Raw genomic sequence first — 21,639 nt, forward strand, 5'->3', positions numbered from 1 at the left:
GAAGGCGGTGAGGCGGGCTCAAAGCCTGAGCCCCTCAATGGTAATGACCGCGGTTTGATGGTCTCTGGTTGATTGATCCTTATCACTCTCTCCAATCTGCCCTGTGGCTGGTGTTCTCGATATCTTATACTCCTTGATATCCATCTGTTCAGATCGATTTGGAGGCTTCGTCGTGCCTTATTAGACTGTACGGGGCCGAATTTACCGGCCCACTTTGGATTGCCCGAACGCGGGGTCACGACTAGACATTTACTCCTTCCTCGGCTTGCCTCTGCATTCAAAAGAGACACCATGGCGTTGCCAAAGAGAATCATTAAGGAGACTGAGCGCCTTATGGCGGAGCCGTGAGTTGATCCCTTTTATTACAGCAGGTGGTAGTAGCCAGCTAATGCGTCCTTCCAGCGTCCCCGGTATCAACGCCGTGCCTCATGAAGAGAACCTGCGATACTTCGATGTATCAATCCACGGGCCGGCGCAGTCTCCCTATGAAGGTAAATGATTGAAAATAGGATTGTTTAGTTATGGAGTGGTCACTGATTGCCTTTACTTTCAGGTGGAATCTTTCGTCTCGAGCTCTTCTTGCCGGAAGACTATCCCATGACTCCGCCCAAGATTCGTTTCCTGACCAAGATCTACCACCCCAACATCGACCGTCTTGGACGTATCTGCTTGGATGTGTTAAAGAGTATGTTCCTCTCGCGTTCCCGGTATTTTGAGCACCCACTGACCGGCCGATGCTACTGCAGATAACTGGTCTCCTGCCTTGCAAATTCGAACGATCCTGCTTTCCATCCAGGCTTTGCTGGGTGCGCCGAACCCCGATGACCCGCTTGCCAACGATGTTGCTCAACGGTGGAAGGAGGATGAGCCTGCAGCGATCCAGACTGCCAAGGAATGGACGCGGACCCATGCGATGACCTAAACGAAGATGGACAGAGCCATGACGTTCGTCTTGAATGATGATGAGATTGTGAGCGAACACGCTGTGATGTGACCATGAAGAAACACTGAATATTCGGCGGCTACGAGCATTGCGGCTTTTGCCATCTTGGATCGCCTTCCTGACACTTGGGGACCAATCTATAACGTTTTTGCGAAAGAAGATATGCTTTCAAGCTTCTATCCTAAATACTTCAGAGCTGTTCGGCCTGGTTCGTTACCCCTTTGGCTCAAGGGCGCGGAAGGACAACTGCTTATCTTGCAGTCAGTCCTATATGTATAACCCCCCGCGACGTGATGCTACGGTTCGAGATTTCAATAGACACATTTTCTATAGAATTACAGTGTTCCCTTTTTTTTACCTATATATCGTTTGCTTCCCAGTTTTAGTAGACATTTATAAGTAGACGTGTTTTAGTACAAATCTATAGATGGCCCTAACTCCGCTTGCTGCGGCTGGGCTGAAACCAATAATCAACCAAGGTAATGCCGTCGGTGCATATTTCATGTGAATCACTAGACATTCATGGATATTAACCGGAGAGGAGATAATAAGTATGTTTCAATCCCAGGTAGAAGCAGAGAGTTACCTATCTGGGGTTTAGCTACACCAAGATATTGTCATTCACTGAAGTCCCTCCCAGAACTGCCCCATTTCTACATAACAAGGGTCTCCTCGTATTGTACTCTAAGCTTCGTGGGTGGACAGGGTTTCCAATCTCACTTGCAAGCTCAGCCATCTATTTCAAAAACACCCAATACTCTCGAGTCATCGTAAATCCCCGCAAAGCAAACAATAACAACACATTCGTCATGCAAGCTGATGACGGGAAATACAAGTCTGACAGGGCCATTTATGGCGATGGGTTCCGTCGCAGCTATGCCAGGTACCAACAACCCGTTCATGTTCTATTTACGGACGGCTTTGTCTCTGACTGGAATCTTCAGTTCCTGCGTTCTCCCTGAATTTGAACCAGACACTATGGGCCGGAAGTACTCGCTGCCAGTCGGGAACAGACAGTCGGATCCCACACACAGCGAAGAAGAGCTGGGCAGGTTTACCGATGACCTCACGAAGCACCTCGACGCTGCGTTTCACATAGAGAGCAACGAAGTTGAGCTCTCGCTGTCGGCGATCGAGATCAACCCGAATCAAAACACACAGGAGCACGACGAGCAGCCTGAAACCGAGCATATCGAGGTCAAGCAAGACTCACCATCGAAGAGACGTTCTCTGAGGGAGCGCGTTCGGTCGTTCGCCTCGAACTCCAAAGCCTCGATTGCTTCTGACAGGGTCAGCTGGCAGAGCTTCTCGTCGGGACACGCTGAACTAGCTCGTTCGCTGCGATCTAACTCTGTCACCACTTTCACCGGGAGCGTCGGAAATACCAGCACGAAATCAAGCCCTAAAGCGAAGAGGGGTAAGAGCGGAGAGAAGAAGAGGCGTTCCGTTGCGCCACCTTCTCCTTCCAGGATCGTGAGATATGTCGCTCCGTCTCAAGGTAGGGTGCCTGTTGGGCATGCATTGAGGGCCATGAGGGTTTTGTCCCAGCGCTGATGGTACCCCGCTCTAGATTATATGTTCGTCGACCTGGATTACTTTACGCATCCTCGACCGATGAGCGAAGTCACCAGCCCTGATGTATCACCAAGGGCAAAGAAGCCGGTCAGGACGAGAGACTTCGACGAGCAGGACAAGAGTGCATTTGCCTTCCGGGAACTGGTACCTCTCCCCTGCGATCCCCTCCAGTGCCCAGAGTCAAGCTGAGACTAAATATAGGTCGACTATATCCGCACTGTCACTGGAACTGAAGTAAAAGCTCAGTCACTTGAGGACTTCAATATGCCAGAGACCATGCAGGATATCAAAAACCGAAGCGCGATGCATCTCAGATGCACCAGCTGCCGTGGAGACTGTCCAGTCTGCGGCGCCGCATGCTGCATCTATGAGTACGCTCGTCGCGCAGCGGCCCTTGTCCAGCCCAGTTCCGAAATGGCTCGCCAGTCGAAGACGACATTGCACACGATTGAGAATTTGGGGCCTCATATCCGAAACGCGGGCACCTTCTCCCTGTGCAGTGAATGGTACGGCTGCGGTCGATATGTGTGCTCCAACTGTGCCGGTGTATGTCCCAATGGAATATGCCGTGATGTTCAATGCAAGGTATTATCTGTCTCAGTACTCTCTTGCTTATACCAGGTGCATTTACTAGCGTAAAAGTGTTGACGTTGTCTGTTTTAGGCGTGCAAGCCCGACCCCTGGTGTCCATGCGACTGGTACAGCATAGATTGACACATGAGGGACAGTCTCATCAGAAGAAACGCATGCCTATGGCAGAGGTGGAACATGAGAGACATGCCCGAGAGGTCATACCCGCTAGTAGTTACTGCGGACGATACGGCGACGAACATAGATACCCATTAAACGAAAACCACCCCCTAAACTCGGGCGCAGTCTGTCGCATAAATCCAAAAACAATGATACCAATCAATCTAGCAATTTCTTGAAAAAACCGGTTAATTCTACAGTCTACAATTACCACGCTATAGATAGTTGCATAGTAGAAGGAAGAGTGACGGGGGCCGGCCGGCCAAGGGCAGAAGCGATCACGTGCCCCGCTTAGCGAGGCTCCGCACCGCACCACAATTGTGCCCGGTCGCCATCACCAGTTCGCCGGTAGAGAAGCGCTTCGACTCAAACCACCCAACGCCAACCGACACTACCTCGTCAAGACCGGCTGCGCATCACCGACATTCAAGATGCGTACCTACGACGATTCCTTCAGCGGTCAGAAGATCTACCCTGGAAAGGTGCGTTTTACCCCTTTCCAAGAGCGCTATCCGGACGCTTCCGCCACAAATTGATTACACCCTCAAATCTTCAAGATGGGACCTCCCTATCGTGGGAGAGATGCTGCTCTGTCTTCACGCATGAATTATTGGGGTAGATCGTTGACATTTATTTTTTGAATGATTGCAGGGTAAGCTGTTCGTCCGTGGCGACAGCAAGATCTTCCGCTTCCAGAAAGGAAAGTCCGAATCCCTCTTCCTCCAGCGCAAGAACCCCCGCCGCATCTCCTGGACTGTCCTGTACCGTCGCCAGCACAAGAAGGGTATCTCTGAAGTCAGTACCGCCTTTTTTTCAATCCCCTCGAGTTATATGGTTTGCCACGGTTTCGAAAGGAATGGATCAACAATTGTCGGAGGAGGACACAGTCAGAAGACGAAAAGGATAACGAGATACGCCAACTCTGTTGATTCACGCCGGGAATCGTGGCTAGACCATCGCTATTGATTTGGAAAGTGGGAGGATATGTTTGCTGACGGGATATTTTTACTCTGCGAACAGGAAGTTGCCAAGAAGCGTACCCGCCGTGCTGTCAAGAGCCAGCGTGGTATCGTCGGTGCCTCTCTCGATGTGATCAAGGAGCGCCGCAACCAGCGCCCCGAGGCCCGTGCCGCCGCCCGCCAGCAGGCCATCAAGGACGCCAAGGAGAAGAAGGCCGCCACCGAGACCCGCAAGAAGGCCGAGAAGGCCAAGTCCGGTGCCACCAAGCCTGCCCAGCGCATCCAGAGCAAGCAGGGTGCCAAGGGCTCTGCTCCCAAGGTCGCCGCCAAGTCTCGTTAAGATGGTACTCTGAACGGTCTGGCTTGGGGCTGGGGAGTAGGGAAGTGAAAGCGTGGTCTGCGTTTGTGTGTTGGATTTGGGAAGGACTCTTCGGAGCTGGAAATTTGTGTTGTATTCCCTTCACAAACTTTTTATGCAAACAAATCGGCGTACGAGCGATGGGTATCTGCGGACGAGAATCCCGCATGGTCTCAGATAGGCTTTTATCATTACGCGCCAATGGTATATCACCAGGAAATGGAACCAAAAAAATGGATGTGATATGATAAGTTAGCTTTGCTCGAGCCGTTCTGGGCCTGTAGATCCATCGGGTTGGAGTTTAATAGACTCTATCACTTGATACTCGTAGTGAGTATGGGGCATTCATGCTTGTCTAGGGGGTCCTACTCCTCACTGTCCTTCTCACTTGGTTTCAATATGAGTTTCTATGTCGCAAGCATCAATACTCCTACGATAGTAGACTACACGAGTAGTACCCATGATAAGGCTCCGTGATATCAAACTAGACACACAGGCACATGTCATCATCGTCTTAATCTCAGCCCAGTAGCGCATGGAGTCATGGACAGACCATATATGTCGTAATTACAATACCAGATCGTATCACACTAGGGCTCAAACCTACACTATGCCATTTCGGGACGCCGACTGAGCCGCGCAGCCTCAAGCATACAATGGCGCTGCTCTCTATACATAAGGACCGCGAGGAAATATAAGAATAAAACATCTATAGTATCAAAAACACCTTCTATTCCAAACCAGTTTCCGAGTGCTTCTTAGATATTCACCTCCTCGCAAAGTCCACCCTGACAGATAAAATAAAGAAATCCAGCCTGAGGCACCAAACCACCCCCGCAACGTAAGTCTGACTCAGCAAATCCACCCCCATCCAGCAGGCGGTGGAGGAAATTTCTCGCCATCCGGCCTCGCTTACGGCGCAACTAGCGCGGTTTGCCCACAAGAGTACGATTGAATCTGCCTCCCCTTCCCCTTCAAGCTCCGACTCAGTCAACCACCTTTCCTCCATTTCGATCCGACAAGCTTCACATCACCAGCAGCCATGGGTAAGGTTCACGGATCTCTCGCCCGTGCGGGTAAGGTCAAGTCTGCGACTCCTAAGGTGGGTTTTTTCCCTTTCTTTTTTTCTTCTTGAAGGCGTGATTTTTGGGGGATTTTCGAGATGAACGATATCGCCACTTCGACGGACGACCTTGGAAAATTTCGGGAGGATATGGAATGAAGACGACGGGCGGTTGATGGGGGAGAAGTTGTGAGATGGGATGATACGCATCGAGATGGTTGAGATACAACGGATTGAATCGGGATGGATGAATCGACGAACGCCGGATGGATGGATTATATACGAACGACACGCGCGAAACGAACAAACGCTGACGACTTATCTTGATAAACAGGTCGACAAGCAGGAGAAGAAGAAGCAGCCCAAGGGCCGCGCCATGAAGCGTCTGAAGTACACTCGCCGTTTCGTCAACGTCACCATGACCGGTGGCAAGCGCAAGGTGCGTTATCCCACAAGCGACTGGGAGAGCAGCAGGCGTTCATACCCGACATGCCGAGTTGCATCTCCGGTTGTTTCGAACCCCTATAAAACAGACCCTAACATAAACCAGATGAACCCCAACCCCGGCGCCGCCTAAATTCTCCATATCTTCCAACGAGCGACATAAGATGATGCAATAACGACCGAGCGAAACCCCCATACGACGGTTCCATCATCGTCATCATCATCTGGATCAAGTTGTGTTTGTTACGCTGGTTGAAGGCCAGGAAAAGTCTGGCTCTTTCGCCAGTATGGTTGTTTCACGGGAATACTCCCCGGACGGAATATACCCGGAAGGAACTCGAACTTGGTTGGAAAGGTTGGGGAGGGCTGCTTCATGACTAGATAATGGGCTTGAACAATGCATTTCGAATGGGAATTATTTGTCGGAGTCAGTCACTACTTTATTTGTCCGGTGGTCGTAGTCTGGTCAGGCTGGAGTAGTCTCACGTTGGTTTGTGCCCCTATACTTTGGAGGGTACAATCGTCACGCAGATGACTTGTGCATATATGGCTCGTATCAACTTAAGCTAATCACAGATCAACTCAACTATCTAAATATACTAATAACCGAACAAATATTCGAATGTTCATATTACTTAGTAGACTATGTAACTCACTAACTATGCTCACCCATATTAGACCCAGTTGTCGGACCCATGAACAACACATGAAGCAGATATTCTATATCAATCACTGTATACTCAATCCCGCACACAAAACCAGTGTATGAAGAAGTAAACAGACAGTAAACAACGCCAGAAACGGAAAATCAACGAATGCAAAAGCGATGGGATATCACTTGATGAAGCTCATTCAATAGTAATGAGCCATCTCCAGACCCGCCCGCTTAAACCCGCACTTGAGGTAGAATCCCTCGTTGACTTCGGAGCAGTCGAGGATAGTCTATACCATAATTAGCACCTCCCTCCCTCAAATACTCAAAGACGAAAGATAAGAAAGGAGAGGGACAAACCTTATAACACCCCACCCGCTCCGCAACATAATCCAACGCCTGAATAACCCTCAACCCCAACCTCTTCCCCTGCTGATTCTTCTCAACAGCAATATCCTCAATATGGCCCACCAGCCCCAACGAGTGGATGAACTTGCGCTCCACAATCAGACTCCCCGTGCCGACGACGCGGCCCTCCCCGTCGCAGATGACAAGCAGGTAGTACTCGTCGTTGCGGGAGCAGATCCAGTCGAAGCGCGCGTTCCACTGCTCTTCGTTGATGTCGCCGACGGTGGTGAGCACGCGCAGCACGTCTAGGTAGCCGCGGTGGAAGTCGGAGCGGCGGATGGGTCGGATTGTGTAGTCTGGGGGGAGTTCCGCGGTGACTTGGGGGGAGATGAGGGTCGGTGAGAAGAGGGGGGTTTCTTTGGGCGGGTTGGCGGTTGCGGGGTGTTGTAGGGGGGTGTATTATTGTCGGGGGTGGGGATGGATGACCCCGGGGTGGGAGGGGTGATTGCGTTGATGTTGGTCATGATGGGTTGTGTTTCTTGTGTAGAGTGTTGAGTGTCGAGAGATTGAGTAGGTTTGATTCAGGGTCGGCAAGCTGAGGCTATCGCGGGGTGAACAGTCACTCGATCTGCAGATAAAGCGCAATACGTTTCAAACAACGATAGAACGAATGACTGGACAGTGAGAATTAACTTAAATCAAGAAGAAGAAGAAGAAGAAGAAGAAGAAGAAGAAGAAGAAAGAAGAAGTAAAACAGCCCCAGCAGATCGATAAATAAGTCCCTCCAGGCTAAAAGAATCGACTTGATCAATCCCGACCAACAGGGTTAGTCTCATCCGTCCAATGGATCGGAGAGGGCCCGGCTGAGACAGGGGAATTTCTCCCACTGACTTGTCTCCTGCCCTGCCACACTCGGTGTCTATTTTAATCCCTTTCGCTTCTCTGGATACATACATACATACCCGAGGAGATACTGGGGGTGTTGATTGCCACATTCCTTGGGTTATTGGAGGGGTTCCTGTCCGACGAACCCCTTGTCCATATGCTTGTTGTATCCTTATTTTATTCTATTTATTTGAAGCTTGTTCCAAAAATAGACCCACTAGTCTCAATTATTTATCGCCGAGACAATACAAGCCTGATCAGAATGATCTGGAAGGAATAATTCACAAAATAGTCAATATGGGAAAGAAGATGAATAAAATACAATGATTGTCTCAATATACAAACTATCAGGCTATAGGCTATAATTTTCAAGGGTCGCTAAACCAAACACAGTCCTCTATTTCATCTCCTTAGGAGCCAGCATCAGCTCCGGACGGACGTGCTTGTCAAAGTCCTCCTCGCTGAGAGCCTTCAGCTCCATCGCACTCTGCTTCAGAGTCAGGCCCTTCTTGTGCGCGTTCTTGGCCACCTTGGACGCCATGTCGTAGCCGATCACGGGGTTCAGGCAGGTCACCAGCATCAGACTGGGAGAGTTAGCTAGTATTCATATAACAGAAAAAAGTAGAGGGAAAGAAGGAAATACCTCTCGTGGAGAAGAGTGCTGATGCGCTCCTCGTTGGCCTCCAGGCCGTGCACCAGGTTGCGCTCGAAGCTCTTCATGCCGTCGCGCAGGATGCGCGAGCTGTGCAGCAAGTTGCGGATCATCACCGGCTTGAACACGTTCAGCTCGAACTGGCCGTTCATGCCGCTGACCGTCGCAGCCACGTGGTTACCCATGACCTGGGCGCACACCATGGTGAGCGACTCGCACTGGGTGGGGTTGACCTTGCCCGGCATGATCGAGGAACCGGGCTCGTTCTCGGGCAGCACCAGCTCACCCAGACCGCAGCGGGGACCAGAGCCGAGGTAGCGGATGTCCTGCGCGATCTTGAACAGGGAGCAAGCCAGAGTGTTCAGCGAGCCCGAGGCCTCGACCACGGCGTCATGCGCGGCCAGCACCTCGAACTTGTTGGGGGCCGTCTTGAACTCGGTCCCGGTCATCTTGGTGACCTCGGTGGCCACGGCCTCGTCAAAGCCCTTGAAGGTGTTCAGGCCGGTACCGACCGCGGTACCACCCTGGGCGAGGAAGCGGAGGTGGGGCAGGCTGTTCTCGACACGCTCAATGTTGCGGTCGAGCTGGGCGACGTAGCCGGAGAACTCCTGGCCCAGGGTCAGGGGAGTGGCGTCCTGCAAGTGGGTACGGCCGATCTTGATGATCTCCTGGAACTTGTCGACCTTCACCTGGAGAGCGTCGCGCAAGCTCTTCAGCGAAGGCAGCAGAGCACCCTCGAGCTCCAGGACGGCGGCAATGTGCATCGCGGTGGGGAAGGAGTCGTTGGACGAGGCGGACATGTTGACGTGGTCGTTGGGGTGGACGGGCTTCTTGCTGCCCATGGTGCCACCCATGATCTCAATGGCGCGGTTCGAGATGACCTCGTTGCTGTTCATGTTGGACTGGGTGCCGGAACCGGTCTGCCACACGACCAGAGGGAAGTGGTCGAGCAGCTTGCCCTCGGCGACCTCGGCGGCGGCCTGCTTGATGGCCTCACCAACCTTGGGGTCTGTCGCGCAAATTTATCAGTTGAGAAGGGAGAAAAGAAAGGTCGGAGGGATCTTACCAAGGCCAAACTGCATGTTCACAGTGGCAGCGGCGCCCTTCAGGATACCGAAGGCCTTGACGACACCCTCGGGCATGCGGTCCTGAGGCTGGTTGATGTCGAAGTTGCCCAGGGAGCTGTTTCATTGTCAATCGCCGTTCCAAATCGCATCTTTGTAGAACCACAAGTGTATCTCCAGGCGACCGGGGCTATAATCCTTACCGCTGAGTCTGCGCACCCCAGTACTTGTCCGAGGGGACCTAGATAAGGAGACAGTCAGCTTCCATCGCCAGTCGACGTATCACAATATGAATCGAGGTACTTACTTGGATTTCACCGAAAGCATCGGTTTCCGCACGGTAGCTAGACGACTACAACCCCGACCGCGTCAGCCATTTTCTCCTCCAGGTCTTCCACTTCCAACACAACCTGCATCCTCTCGTGTTTGAACCGTCCAAGCAACACTCCAGCCGATCAGATCGACCTCAACAGTGACAGGCGACTCACCATAGTGACAGATGTGCTGAAAGCTCTCTTGTTGGTGTTGGTCAAAGACTGGAAGCGGGGAAACTGATGGAGGGATCGGCTATTGGAGCTCAGCATGTGTCGACTACCGAGCGAAGCGGGGAAGCGACCAGCGCAAGCCAAGGCATTGCGAGCGACTGCGGGGGAGCCGGCGGTAGTCGAGCGCGAAGCCACATGTGTCAATGAGGCCATGGATCGTGCCACAACTCGGGTAGATGAGGGGGGTAACATGATGACGACAAGCGCGTGTTTTTTTTCCCTGGGTATAATTTCACCTTTAGTACTCTAATTCGCCAACCAATTGAAGATTCGGTGGTGTATACCAATTTATAAGGAGTATGAGGAGGGAAGAAAATTCAGAAAAAGTAGATAAAAAGGTCTAGAGAAGGAGAAGGCGACAAAGAAGTCGATTAGGAAGTCAAGTTCAAGAAGCAAACAGAAGGAAGAAAAGTGCAGAGAGCGGGATTTCCAGGCCAAGATTCACTGCTCGCTCTTCATCCGGTCTTCGCCTGCCGATTTCTCCCGGTCTGTCGAATGCGGCAGGCGGTGAGGGATCCACCTTGACTTCCTTCCAGCCATGATCGACTTCATACTCCATACTCCATACTCCATACTCGGATTCTCTCCTTGTCAAGACTCAAGAGTACTCGGAGGTCTTTTCTACTTTACTGTAACAACTCCCGCCGGATCGTGTCGATAACCTTCTCGTTGTATCGCTGTCCTCCCGCCAAAATCCCATCCAGGTGGGCAAAGGTGTGGGGCATCCCGGGCACGCCCATCAACTCCGCCCGATTCCCTGCGGCCTTCAGTTTCTGATAGTACAACTGTCCTTCGTCTCGAAGAGGATCCATTTCAGCTGTGATCACCAGCGCTGGTGCCAAGCCCGAAAAATCGGGGGCCAGCATGGGGGAAATCTTCCAGTCCTAGAGGTTGGTCAGTTTGAGGTGCCGGAGGGGTGCTAGGCGTGCTAGGTGTGTGGATCTCACCTCGTCCGACGGAGCGGGTCGGGGCACCCCGAGGAAATGTCGGTGGAAGTATGCCATTCGAGCTGCTGGCAGCGCGGCCGTAAATTCCATCTCGCGGTACGACTCGTAGGGGCAATTCTCGCGGTCGAACTGCCCATCCGGAGTGAACATGCTATGCAGGTCACAGACGGGCACCGTGAGGATTTGCAAGCCGAGTGGGATGCCGGCGTTACGGCAGAGATGGCCGATCACCGCTGCCAAGTGCCCTCCGGCCGAGGCGCCTCCCACGGCCATCCGATCCGGGTCAATATTGAACTCCTCTGCCTTCTCAGACCGCACCTGCATGGGGTTAGCCGACAATGGATCCGGGTGTCGGAATCAGATGATAATGGGGATGTTCACTAACCCAATTAAACGCTGTCCAGCAATCATCCACCGGGATCGGATATCGGTTCTCGGGGGCTAATCGATAGTCCACATCGATAGCTACCAGCTGTCCATCAAGGCCATGTACCAGTCGCTTACAGAAATCATGGTCGGCTCCCAGGTCTCCAAACACCCATCCCCCGCCGTGGAAATTAAGATACGCCGCCCTTTTCCGGGGAACCCCCTGCTCATCCAGGACCGGGGCGGGCTCAAAGATCCGGACTCGGATTTCCCCACCCTCCACGGGACATTTCTGTTCGGTGATGCGGTGGATATCCGGGCCTACCGCCCGGCCGTAAGCCGTCAAGTACTTCGCAGGGTTCTTCCTAAAATCCTCGATGGGCACCTCATGCGTATGCAATCGTCCGGCGTTGTACTTATTGTAGTGTTCCACGTAGACTGGGTCAAAACGGGTGAGCAACTCCTCGGGGATGCTATTGTGGAGTGGCTGAATGATGGCCTTGGGTCGGAGAGAATGCAAATCCGGATTCCCTGCTGGATGGTCCTGTGTCACGGTCATGGTGAGATACCTGAGTCAGGTTGATGTCACTAATAGTGAGACTTAGAAATTTATAGGCTTGTGCTTAAGATATATTATCAATTACAATGAGGGTAGCGAGGGTTGACGGTAAACTGTAAAGCACGAGATATATACTCCGACCACCACTATCTTCCCCTCACTGACCCCTCTTCGGTCATTTCTCCGCTCTCTTCCTCCCGCATCCTTCCCTTCGCTCCTCGAATTGGGTCAGGCCGATAAACAAGCGTCGAAGAAGGTCGGATAGGTACACCCTGTTGGGTAAGTGAGTGAGGAGTCAGCCCGCAGATCTTCCCAAAGGTGAAGGTCAGCATGGTTGTCAGCTTTTCAGAACTGCGCAACAGCCTGTCTTGTCTCGAACGAGACCCCTATCATCACGTCCAAACATCATAAGTATGAGACATTCATCTTAGGATATATGATATACCACGGCTCTCTTAGCCATTTCGGTTATACTGCGGCCTGTCTAACCCCAGCGTGTCTTTTGTTTGAGACACGATATCCTAGGCTTGATCGTATATCAGCCATGGACTGACACGAGAGTTTATCCTGGATGACTTCATCGTCAGCACAATGTCGACTCATCTTATACTTTGAATGCCAGACAGCCATGCTTATCTCTTACAGCAAGACGATCGAATGTACAGATCCCCGGGCCCACTACGGAGTAGACGGACACTCGCTGAGCCACTCCACGGATAATTTAAATGGCAGGCCGAGGCACGATCAAACAAAAGAACAGAAAATAGAAGAGGAAACCACCAAGCTCTAAATCCTACAGCGAGTTTGTGATACTCAGGTCGATAGTTCATACTTGGCTCGTGACGGCTGAGATGTTGGACCCTGATATTACTATTGGACGCATTTGTCCTCGTGTTTGCGCCACTCATCCAGGGGTGCATGCAGCAAAGGCAAGATTGATGTCCCTCCAGCCAGATCTCCAACCATGGTAAGGATGGGACCCGTGTGCAACCACTTCGTTGCCATGCATTTTATTCATTCACCCCCTTCATGTTCAATGGGACTGCCACCGCGCCGCCACCCAGTCGGGTTGCCCCAATGTGGCATGGGACCCACCGTCCCCAAATCCACGGAGTAAAATTTCCTACACTAAGCGGGCTTTTCCGTCCGGCATTCCCTTGCATGACAGAAGCTGAAAAAAAAAGAGGAAAGTAAAGGAAAAAGAAGGAAGGAAGGGCGCGAAACATACCAGAAGGTAGGTTAGTCTGAATGACTCCCTCCCTTTCTTAAATTTGCGTTCCGTGGATGGCGATATCGGGGCCCGTACTAAGCCTTAATAAATAGGACAAACCATCTGACTCCACTCCTCCCATTCTTCTCATTCAGTTAATGCATGAATGAATTTACTATAGTTCTACTATAGACTCGGAGTTCTAACTCGCCCTACTTGGTGGCCGATCTTAAATCACACATTTAGTCTTTCAACGGGAATCTCTAATCATTCCCCGTTTGTCTGAAAACAAACGACTAAGATCCGATCTACTCAGCCAGGCCCCACCGCCCCTTCCCCGAGACCTTGGACATTGTCCCTCCGCTTTGCATCTTCGATTCAGTTGGCTTCGTCATTAACGGCCTCCCTTGCTCTCCTCAACTCACCACTCCTACCTCCCGTCACCATGTCTGTTCTCACTACCCTGGCCCCCGTCCCCGCGGACGAAATCTTTGCGTTGAACCGCGCCTATGTCAATGACTCACACCCGCAGAAGGTCAACCTGGGGGTGGGTGTCTACCGGACGGATGAGGGCAAGCCGTGGCCGCTCCCTGTCGTGCGCGCGGCGGAGAAGAAGCTCCTCGCCGAAGACAACCTCATGCGACATGAATACACCGCCATTGAAGGCGACATTCCCTTCCTGGAGCTGGCTCGGGACCTGATGTTCGGCCTGGATTCCAAGGACACATCCGAGAAGACAAAGGCCATCAAGGCCCGCGTTGGCTCCGTCCAGAGTGTGGCCGGCACCGGCGCCAACCACCTGGGTGCTCTCTTCCTGGCCCACCAGATGAAGCCCAAGAACGTCTGGCTCTCCAACCCGTCGTGGGCCAACCACCTGACCATCTGGGACCTGGTCGGCGTGCCCCGCAAGAGCTACCCCTACTACGAGCCCACGACCCGCTCCTTCGACTTCGACGGCATGATGTCCACCCTAGAATCCGAAGCCCAGCAAGGCGACGTGATCCTGCTGCACGCCTGCGCGCACAACCCCACAGGCCTCGACCCCAGCAAAGAGCAATGGAAGGCCATCGCCGAGCTGTGCGAGCGCAAGAAGATCTTCCCCTTCTTCGACTCCGCCTACCAAGGATTCGCATCCGGCTCCGCCAGCGAAGACGCCTGGGCCGTGCGCTACTTCCTCAACGAGAAGCCCAACCTGGAGATGTGTGTCGCACAGAGTTTCTCCAAGAACTTCGGCCTGTACGGCCAGCGCGTCGGCGCCTTCCACTACGTGCTCCCCGCCGGCTCCGAGAAACTCCGCGACACCGTTGTCAACAACCTCTGCCATCTGATCCGCGGCGAATACTCGATGGGGCCCACCGGCGGCTGCAGCATCGTCAAGTGCGTGCTCACCGACGACGAGCTCACCGCGCAGTGGCACGACGACCTCACGGTCATGAGCTCGCGCATCAAGTCCATGCGCAAGGCGCTGTACGACGAACTCACCCGCCTCCAGACCCCGGGGACGTGGCGCCACATTGTGGAGCAGGTATGTTTTACCAATACTGCAGCCCTGTCTCAATAATACTAACACAGTCTCCACAGAACGGAATGTTCTCCTACACCGGCCTGACCCCGTCTCAAGTCTATGCCCTGAAAGACAAATACCACGTCTACCTTCTCAAGTCCGGCCGAGCATCTATCAGCGGCTGTACGTTAAACCCCATTTCCCCCTCTTTTCCCTTCATCATACTAACAAATCAACACAGTGGCCGAAAACAACGTCACCTACGTCGCCCAGGCCATCGACAACGTAGTGCGCAACGTCAACTAAGTTTATGATGAGTGACAATGTGACGACCGATCTGTAACGATGTGAGAGCATGTAGTGGAACGGAAAACGAATTTTGCATTTGGTTTTGCATTGTTTCTTCTTTGTTTGGTTTTCCTACTTTTAGTATACACAAGATAGATCTAAAGAGAGATGAATCACAGACAATACTATCTACTCAAGTTAGCATTAAATTATTTACTCTATTTATTCATTCATTCGATGGCATGATTTTCCAAGTTCAGATGAAGTAGTGCCGATGAAAGAGGGAAAGCAGGAAAGCAGGCTACCAACCACCCACGGGTAACTATATTGAACTACCTTGTAGATAATATACAGAACGATCGACCCGCTACCGCCTATGCGCCTTATGGGATACGGAATAATATATATATACAGCCTCCTTAGTAGAGAAAGAGAGAAGGGAAGAGAGAAGATCTGCCCCGTCTTTCGCAAATGACTATAAAAACCGTTGGGTATCTTGCCTACCACACTGAACGATATACGTCGTTAACAACCACAAGAAACGCTATATAGTGAGGAATGATAAGCCTTATAAAAATACAGATAGAAAGACTGAGGTAGAAGGAATAAATAAATATGTAGATAAATGAATAGGTAGATAAATAAAAAAAGGAAAGATAAAGATAAAGAAAAAGGATATAGATAGAACACACAACACGAAGAATAGGCACCAAAGAGCATAGTCGAAAGAGAAGAAAGCAGAAAGAGGCTATCAAAAAAGCTCACGTTGTTTCAATAATTCCCGTATTTCCCATTCGTTAAGGTAATTGACTGATTCAATTGATTCAATTGATAAGCTTGATGTTTATAGAGGGACTTCGTTGAAATCCGACTTCTTTCCGTCGCTGCCTGAGGAGGAGTCCTCCGCGGATGGGTCTTCTACTTTCTTTGCTTTTGCTGGTTCAGGCGCTTTGGTTTCTTCCTCTTTTTCTGTCTCTTTCTCTTTCTCTTCAGCTTCCTCTTCCTCCTGCTCCTTCTCTTCCTCCTGTTCTTTTCCTTCCTCTTCCTCTTTCGCTTCCTCCTCCGGATGGCCGTTGGTTTCTTTCTGGTCTACAGGCTGGGCGTATCCGTTTTGCTCCGGGGCGGTTTCGTCCTTGGGGGGCGGGGGCGGCGGGGATTCGTCGTCTTCGTCGGCGGAGGCCACCTCGCTCTCTTCGGCAGTGGGTTGGCCGCTCATGTGCTGGCCGGGGAACGGGGTGATGGGCGGGTCGCCGGGAGTGTTGCTTTCCTGTCGTGTCCGATCCTGGGACAGGGTTGGCCGCCGCCCGTCGCTCGACAGAGGTGGCTGGACGGAGGGGGACGACGGCGTGTGACGGTGAGCGGAGGTGGCGGACGAGATGGTGCGCTGGTGCTGGGTGGAGCCCTGGATGGGACCCAGCTGGCGGGTCTTGGGGTCGGCGTTGAGGTAGTAGCCGCGGACGCTGACGATGGTGCCCTCGGACTCGCAGGCGTCGACCCATTCGGGGACCACGACGGGGATGTTCATCTCGACGGCCTTCTCCCACAGGGGGCCGCGACCCTCGGTGCAGACGAAGTGGGTGGTGTCGATGCGCACCGAGTCGATGAGCCGGCCGCCGATGCGGTCCAGGGCGGACGCCAGCGCCTCCTTCTGCGGCGGCGGCAGCACGCCCGCCGTAACCGTGATGCCGGACAGGTCGGTCATCTTGTGGGTGCGGCAGGTCAACTTCTCCGACTGGTAGGTGCCGGCGGTCGTGCGGAGCACCAGGTGGAACGAGTACTCGGTGTGGATGGCCAGGCCGCTGATCTTGGTGCTGCGCGTCTCCAGGGGACGGGGGATCGACCCGGCCTTGGAGCCATTGCGGTACAGCGAGAGCGACTTGAGCGAGGCCGTGGCCAGATCGACGGGGTCCCACTCCAGCACCAGGGAGGTCTGCGTGGCGTTGCGCAGTCGCAGAATTGGAGGGGAAGGCGTCTTCACTCCGTATGTGTTGAGAATGCGCTTCTGAAGGCTCTGGAAGGCAGTCGCATTGGCCACTTCTGCGGCATGGTTGCGCGCGACGGTGATGTCGACGATGCTGCCGGAGGTGATGTTGCTGGGGAGGAGGACAGAGGGGAATTCGATCTGCCACGATGGGGGTCAGAAGTCAGTATGATGCAGAATAACCATTGCGCGTAGATTCATTGACTGTTCTCTTGTGATGGAGACTGGTATAGTCGCAGGGGTAGGGGTTGACCATGCACTGCGCTGCAGCCACAATAGGGAGAAGGAGCTTACGAGTCGGTTATCTTGGGTCAGGAGGACGGCGACACCGGCGTCCACCTTGCCCACGGTCAAGGAGACCAACATGGTAGTTATTGGAGGAGGGTAGTCTCACAAAAGTCGGGGAATATGGTAAGTAATGGATGAATTGGAGGGAGGTGGAGGTGGAGGAGAGGAAGAATGAATGTTGTTGTCTGGCTTGTCGGGATCGGCATTAGCGACCCTGCCAAGGAGGCGGTGCCGCGCGGTCCATTCTGACTACGCCGTCAGGGGATCGACTGTTTAATATCTACTATATTATATACTCTGTACGGAGTAGACCATGGAGACTCTCCAGGGCGTCCCTATGAAATGGAGATCCGCCTGAGATTGCTACTCATTACTAAAGCACATCGACTTGGCAGGTTCATGCGCATTAGGCAAGAAATTAATTCTCCGAAGAGTGCAAAAAGCTCCCAATGTCTCTCGTTATTTATAACCCTGATATTTATACATTATCAATACACTATGATACATGTCATTGCCCGTTATTGTTCGTCGTCCCCGCCCATTTCGGTTGCCACTGGCCCGTTTTGCGCGCCGGGGTGGAAGAGGTTACTCCCTGCGACCCCAGAACTCGCGCCTTGTCGACCAGCTGGGCAAATGAAGTGTGCATATCGGACTGCACTTCCGCGAACGGCTCGTCGATACTCTCCAACCGCACAATCACCTCCAGCGACCCCTTCAAGCCCCGATTGGGGCTATCCATGCAGCCGTACCCCGTAGTCCCAGGCTCCAATCGCTTGCCTGCCTCGTCAAACCCATGCTGTTTCAAGGCCTCCCGGAATGCGACCCGCGCTCTCCGGGCTGTCCACGACCGGACCACTCGTTTATATTGCCCGAACTGATGCAACGACACGCGCCACCACAGGGTCTCAGGGTCTCGGTTGTCGTACATGTGTTGGATCTTGGGTCGGAGCGGATGGACCGGGAGGTCCAGGTATCGTTGGGCGACCGGCGGGATGAGGGTTTGGGGGGAATATCTTAGGATGAAAGATTTCCCATGTGAGGTAAGGTACTTCTTCACCATGGTGGGCAGATACAATCCGGCCCAAGATTGGAGATTGATCGGAGTCTGGTCGGGTCACGTCCTGAGACGGACGTCACGTCGTAGCAATCCCAGAAGTACACTTTCTGGATCCCGGGATCATGTTCTCTAGATTGAATTCCAAGCCAGCTAGCGAGCTCTGAATCCAACAACAAAATGAGACGAGGAGAAAGTTTTCTGCCACGGCCAGGCACGGGCGGTGTGACTTTCATCATCCTGATTGGAGGACCCCTGTGGCGAGCCTAAGGCAGGGCTCAGGCCGCCACATCCCCCACTCAAACGAGCGACCGGATTATATAAGAGGCAAAAGCCTCGAAATTCCACCCTAATTCTCGCCCCCCCCCACTCTCACCACCTTTCTTCCTACTCTCTCTCCTGAACCAGAACACCTGCTTATCGCATCGACTGTCCAGTCCCTCAGCGACTAGCAAGTTTCCGCCATGCCCAAGAACAAGGGAAAAGTATGTGTCCTCCATCATATCCTTTTGTTTTGACAAAGAACCCCTCTTCCCCGCTTGGGTCAGACTTTTCGGGTTCTGTATGGGCCTTCTTGCCACGATGTCCACTCGTCTCCATTTTAGGAGGAACATATTGTTGAGTTAGAAGACAAGAAGGCGACCATGCAGGATCTGAAATATATCTACCTATCACAACCTGTTTTATACAGATGTATCGCTAACACACTCAACAGGGCGGTAAGAACCGTCGTCGTGGAAAGAACGAGAACGACAACGAGAAGCGTGAGCTCGTCTTCAAGGAAGAAGGCCAGGAGTATGCGCAGGTCGTGAAGATGCTGGGTAACGGCCGTCTCGAGGCCCTCTGCTTCGACGGCGAGAAGCGTCTCGCGCACATCCGTGGCAAGCTGAGGAAGAAGGTCTGGATCAACCAGGGCGACATCATCCTCCTCTCGCTGCGTGACTACCAGGACGAGAAGGGCGACGTCATCATGAAGTACACGGCCGACGAGGCCCGTAGTCTCAAGGCCTACGGCGAGCTGCCCGAGCACGCCAAGATCAACGAGACCGACACCTACGGCCAGGATGGCCTCGAGGACAACGTCGAGTTCGACGAGGACCGCGAAAGCGAAGAAGAGAAGGAGATCGACGTCGACGAGCTCTAAATTGCTCTCCTGTTATTATTTCCCATGGCAACCCTTGCCCTGCCAGAGCCCACCGGGGTTTTCTTTCACCAGCCTTCTCTTTTCATTCTTCTCTCTTTCTCTATTGTCAATCTGTCCCTCTCTCTGGGATCACCCGACTCGCCCTTTTTGTTGAGAAGCTTTGGTCTTCTGACGTGGCGAAGGTGATCCGGACCGTCGGCTGTTGCTTCTGGCGTGCTGGCCATGATCCCGGGAAGGAGGAATGAGGAACGAGGGACGAGGGACGGATTAGGGCTGTGACGGGGCCTCACCCGCATCCACCAGAGGCCTCGTTGGACTGCCCGGTGCCGCAACATTCAGGGTATGGATCATTGCTAGGGGAAGCACGGTGGCGTTGCACGACGGGGTTCCGGTAGGCACTCGGCCTAGAAACTCCTCCGTCGTGGGAGGCCATCACGGGTTTCCAGAGAATGGTTGCAACGCGTCTGCAGAGACTGGCTCCTCGCTGGGTCGTTCGTGTTAGCGATTTCTTATCTGTTTCCCGTCGTTTCATCTCGTTCTTTTTGTCTTAAAAACTGGATGATAGATTATGAAGGTGTTACGAATTACTCAATTATTGTATCGTAGATGTTTTTATTCGTGTTAGATGACTGGATCTTTCGAGGACCTTTCTACCTAACTACCTAGACTCCGTCCATCCGGCTAGTCATATACCAATGACCAGAGACCATGTCAATCTGGATCCCAACCTAAGAAGCAATGGAGTTTACTCTGCAAGCAGTTTACTAGCATGTATTTACTGATCTATTTTCATCTGTCAAAGTACCCCGCGGCATGCGAGAGAGCATAGACTGGCGTCGTCCGTGCCATAACCCCATTCTACGTACCCAAATTGTAGATCATTGATCTATAGACAAGAGGTCCGACTCTCTCCTTCGAAAAGTCTACAGTATGATCTCTGCCAAAACCACATAAGGAGGATGGAGTCCGTATAGATGACGTCACAGTTTCTCTCTTCTTGAGATGACTTATGGCATCGTAGTATAAACAGTGTCGTCAGATTCATGTTCGTCTTCAACAATAATATCATATACAGGAATCATTCAAGTATCGAATCGAAGTATGTTCAACGCTTTCCACCAGCACTCGAATCAGCTATTTATTCAACTCCTTCATGCGAGCCTCGATCTCCTCCCTCGACGCTTTGGGTGGCATGTCTAGACATATTAGTTAGATCGAATTGAAGAGCGGAGTTCAGGTTGAATCACTAACTGTCTGGGATTTGAGGGCCTTTAGATAGATGGTCTTGCATAGTGGCTTTCTGGGACGAATCCGGCTGGGAGTCAGATCCCTTGTTGCTGCTTTCTTTGGCGGGGAAGCTCTTGGGATCTTCGGGGATGACGGGCATTGTGTTTATCTATTTTCTTATTCTATATTGACAAGGTTGTAGGTGTAGAGTATGTTGTGTGGAGTGGGTTGATGGAGAGAGTGGGTTAAGTAAGAAGTCAGAAGAAGAGAGATATATATGTTATGGTCGGGATGACGTCGGTGGGCAAAACAAGCAGCAGGCAACCATCGTTGGATCCCCTCGTTGGTCAGATTACGGCAAATCAGAGCTGTTATTACTTGGAGTTTTCTTATGGGTCATTTAGATCACTGGCTGTGCATTGATTTGTGTGTAAGGTTGACTCTATATGGTTAAATGGTTGTGGATGGTCTGATAGTGGCTGATCTTGATCTTTCGCTTCATTGTCTGTGGAGCTGGAATGGGATCCATGGGTTGGAATAATTATCAAATATAGTCAACTGAGAATTGACTATTGATTCTAGAATAATAGAACCCCAATTGACTGTGATGTGTATGGTATACAAGAATGAAGATCGTGGACTCCCTACTGAACTCCCTATTGAACTGCCTGACTAAGGAGTTGCCGTCACCTCAACTCTCTCTCCCTCTCTTACTCTCACTCTCACTCTTACTACTCTGTCTCTTAAGGCTTCACCATTCAACGCCTCCTTATTTACACCTCTCCACTCTCCTGACGAGGGATTCAATTTTCTATTATCCGACTATTCTCCAC

At 52.1% G+C, this 21,639-nt stretch overlaps 12 protein-coding genes across 12 annotated transcripts; 6 read left to right on the forward strand and 6 right to left on the reverse strand.

The window, feature by feature from the left end:
* Positions 1–85: 85 nt before the first annotated feature.
* On the forward strand, positions 86–1,290 carry P168DRAFT_257478 (E2 ubiquitin-conjugating protein UBC13). Its single transcript, XM_024834555.1, has 4 exons — positions 86–344; positions 403–491; positions 554–685; positions 747–1,290. Exons 1-4 carry the CDS (start codon positions 292–294, stop codon positions 920–922), a joined length of 450 nt encoding a protein of 149 aa, XP_024690844.1. The 5' UTR covers positions 86–291; the 3' UTR covers positions 923–1,290.
* Positions 1,291–1,465: 175 nt separating this feature from the next.
* On the forward strand, positions 1,466–3,232 carry P168DRAFT_283983 (uncharacterized protein; the record flags this gene model as incomplete). Its single annotated transcript, XM_024836097.1, has 6 exons — positions 1,466–1,494; positions 1,545–1,826; positions 1,888–2,360; positions 2,514–2,662; positions 2,720–3,064; positions 3,182–3,232. The coding sequence occupies 6 exons, from the start codon at positions 1,466–1,468 to the stop codon at positions 3,230–3,232; spliced, it is 1,329 nt and encodes a 442-aa protein (XP_024690845.1).
* Positions 3,233–3,699: 467 nt separating this feature from the next.
* On the forward strand, positions 3,700–4,567 carry P168DRAFT_240978 (60S ribosomal protein eL24; the record flags this gene model as incomplete). Its single annotated transcript, XM_024833744.1, has 3 exons — positions 3,700–3,750; positions 3,920–4,063; positions 4,289–4,567. 3 exons carry the CDS (start codon positions 3,700–3,702, stop codon positions 4,565–4,567), a joined length of 474 nt encoding a protein of 157 aa, XP_024690846.1.
* Positions 4,568–5,529: 962 nt separating this feature from the next.
* On the forward strand, positions 5,530–6,273 carry P168DRAFT_43834 (40S ribosomal eS30 domain-containing protein). Its single transcript, XM_024841944.1, has 2 exons — positions 5,530–5,687; positions 5,983–6,273. Exons 1-2 carry the CDS (start codon positions 5,628–5,630, stop codon positions 6,223–6,225), a joined length of 303 nt encoding a protein of 100 aa, XP_024690847.1. The 5' UTR covers positions 5,530–5,627; the 3' UTR covers positions 6,226–6,273.
* Positions 6,274–6,944: 671 nt separating this feature from the next.
* Positions 6,945–8,087, reverse strand: gup1 (glucosamine 6-phosphate N-acetyltransferase; the record flags this gene model as incomplete). Its single annotated transcript, XM_024836098.1, has 4 exons — positions 6,945–7,034; positions 7,105–7,508; positions 7,984–8,011; positions 8,055–8,087. The coding sequence occupies 4 exons, from the start codon at positions 8,085–8,087 to the stop codon at positions 6,945–6,947; spliced, it is 555 nt and encodes a 184-aa protein (XP_024690848.1).
* A 287-nt stretch (positions 8,088–8,374) lies between these two features.
* P168DRAFT_240134 (class II fumarate hydratase) lies at positions 8,375–10,430 on the reverse strand (the record flags this gene model as incomplete). The annotated part of the gene is made up of 6 exons (XM_024833698.1): positions 8,375–8,561; positions 8,621–9,638; positions 9,696–9,811; positions 9,897–9,934; positions 10,001–10,045; positions 10,182–10,430. 6 exons carry the CDS (start codon positions 10,428–10,430, stop codon positions 8,375–8,377), a joined length of 1,653 nt encoding a protein of 550 aa, XP_024690849.1.
* Positions 10,431–10,864: 434 nt separating this feature from the next.
* On the reverse strand, positions 10,865–12,110 carry P168DRAFT_240582 (alpha/beta hydrolase; the record flags this gene model as incomplete). The annotated part of the gene is made up of 3 exons (XM_024833724.1): positions 10,865–11,122; positions 11,186–11,503; positions 11,571–12,110. 3 exons carry the CDS (start codon positions 12,108–12,110, stop codon positions 10,865–10,867), a joined length of 1,116 nt encoding a protein of 371 aa, XP_024690850.1.
* A 1,655-nt stretch (positions 12,111–13,765) lies between these two features.
* Positions 13,766–15,130, forward strand: P168DRAFT_240741 (putative aspartate transaminase; the record flags this gene model as incomplete). Its single annotated transcript, XM_024833732.1, has 3 exons — positions 13,766–14,845; positions 14,902–15,007; positions 15,066–15,130. The coding sequence occupies 3 exons, from the start codon at positions 13,766–13,768 to the stop codon at positions 15,128–15,130; spliced, it is 1,251 nt and encodes a 416-aa protein (XP_024690851.1).
* Positions 15,131–15,956: 826 nt separating this feature from the next.
* Positions 15,957–17,459, reverse strand: P168DRAFT_283989 (putative chitin biosynthesis protein (Chs5); the record flags this gene model as incomplete). The annotated part of the gene is made up of 2 exons (XM_024836099.1): positions 15,957–17,234; positions 17,388–17,459. The coding sequence occupies 2 exons, from the start codon at positions 17,457–17,459 to the stop codon at positions 15,957–15,959; spliced, it is 1,350 nt and encodes a 449-aa protein (XP_024690852.1).
* Positions 17,460–17,889: 430 nt separating this feature from the next.
* On the reverse strand, positions 17,890–18,441 carry P168DRAFT_283990 (uncharacterized protein; the record flags this gene model as incomplete). The annotated part of the gene is made up of 1 exon (XM_024836100.1): positions 17,890–18,441. The coding sequence occupies one exon, from the start codon at positions 18,439–18,441 to the stop codon at positions 17,890–17,892; it is 552 nt and encodes a 183-aa protein (XP_024690853.1).
* A 458-nt stretch (positions 18,442–18,899) lies between these two features.
* On the forward strand, positions 18,900–19,579 carry P168DRAFT_241124 (translation initiation complex factor eIF1A; the record flags this gene model as incomplete). Its single annotated transcript, XM_024833749.1, has 2 exons — positions 18,900–18,920; positions 19,151–19,579. The coding sequence occupies 2 exons, from the start codon at positions 18,900–18,902 to the stop codon at positions 19,577–19,579; spliced, it is 450 nt and encodes a 149-aa protein (XP_024690854.1).
* A 1,134-nt stretch (positions 19,580–20,713) lies between these two features.
* Positions 20,714–20,966, reverse strand: P168DRAFT_320809 (uncharacterized protein; the record flags this gene model as incomplete). Its single annotated transcript, XM_024840395.1, has 2 exons — positions 20,714–20,775; positions 20,831–20,966. 2 exons carry the CDS (start codon positions 20,964–20,966, stop codon positions 20,714–20,716), a joined length of 198 nt encoding a protein of 65 aa, XP_024690855.1.
* Positions 20,967–21,639: the final 673 nt, after the last annotated feature.

Source organism: Aspergillus campestris (assembly GCF_002847485.1).
Source record: "Aspergillus campestris IBT 28561 chromosome Unknown P168scaffold_10, whole genome shotgun sequence".
Classification (NCBI taxonomy): domain Eukaryota; kingdom Fungi; phylum Ascomycota; class Eurotiomycetes; order Eurotiales; family Aspergillaceae; genus Aspergillus; species Aspergillus campestris.

What these genes read in the sequence shown, in the direction of transcription:
- P168DRAFT_43834 (XM_024841944.1), top strand. Translation starts at nt 5,628, where the DNA reads ATGGGTAAGGTTCACGGATCTCTCGCCCGTGCGGGTAAGGTCAAGTCT. An exon ending in TCAAGTCTGCGACTCCTAAG is followed by an intron (nt 5,688 to 5,982) that starts GTGGGTTTTTTC and finishes CTTGATAAACAG; the next exon opens with GTCGACAAGCAGGAGAAGAA.
- P168DRAFT_257478 (XM_024834555.1), top strand. Translation starts at nt 292, where the DNA reads ATGGCGTTGCCAAAGAGAATCATTAAGGAGACTGAGCGCCTTATGGCG. An exon ending in GAGCGCCTTATGGCGGAGCC is followed by an intron (nt 345 to 402) that starts GTGAGTTGATCC and finishes GCGTCCTTCCAG; the next exon opens with CGTCCCCGGTATCAACGCCG. An exon ending in CTGCTTGGATGTGTTAAAGA is followed by an intron (nt 686 to 746) that starts GTATGTTCCTCT and finishes ATGCTACTGCAG; the next exon opens with ATAACTGGTCTCCTGCCTTG.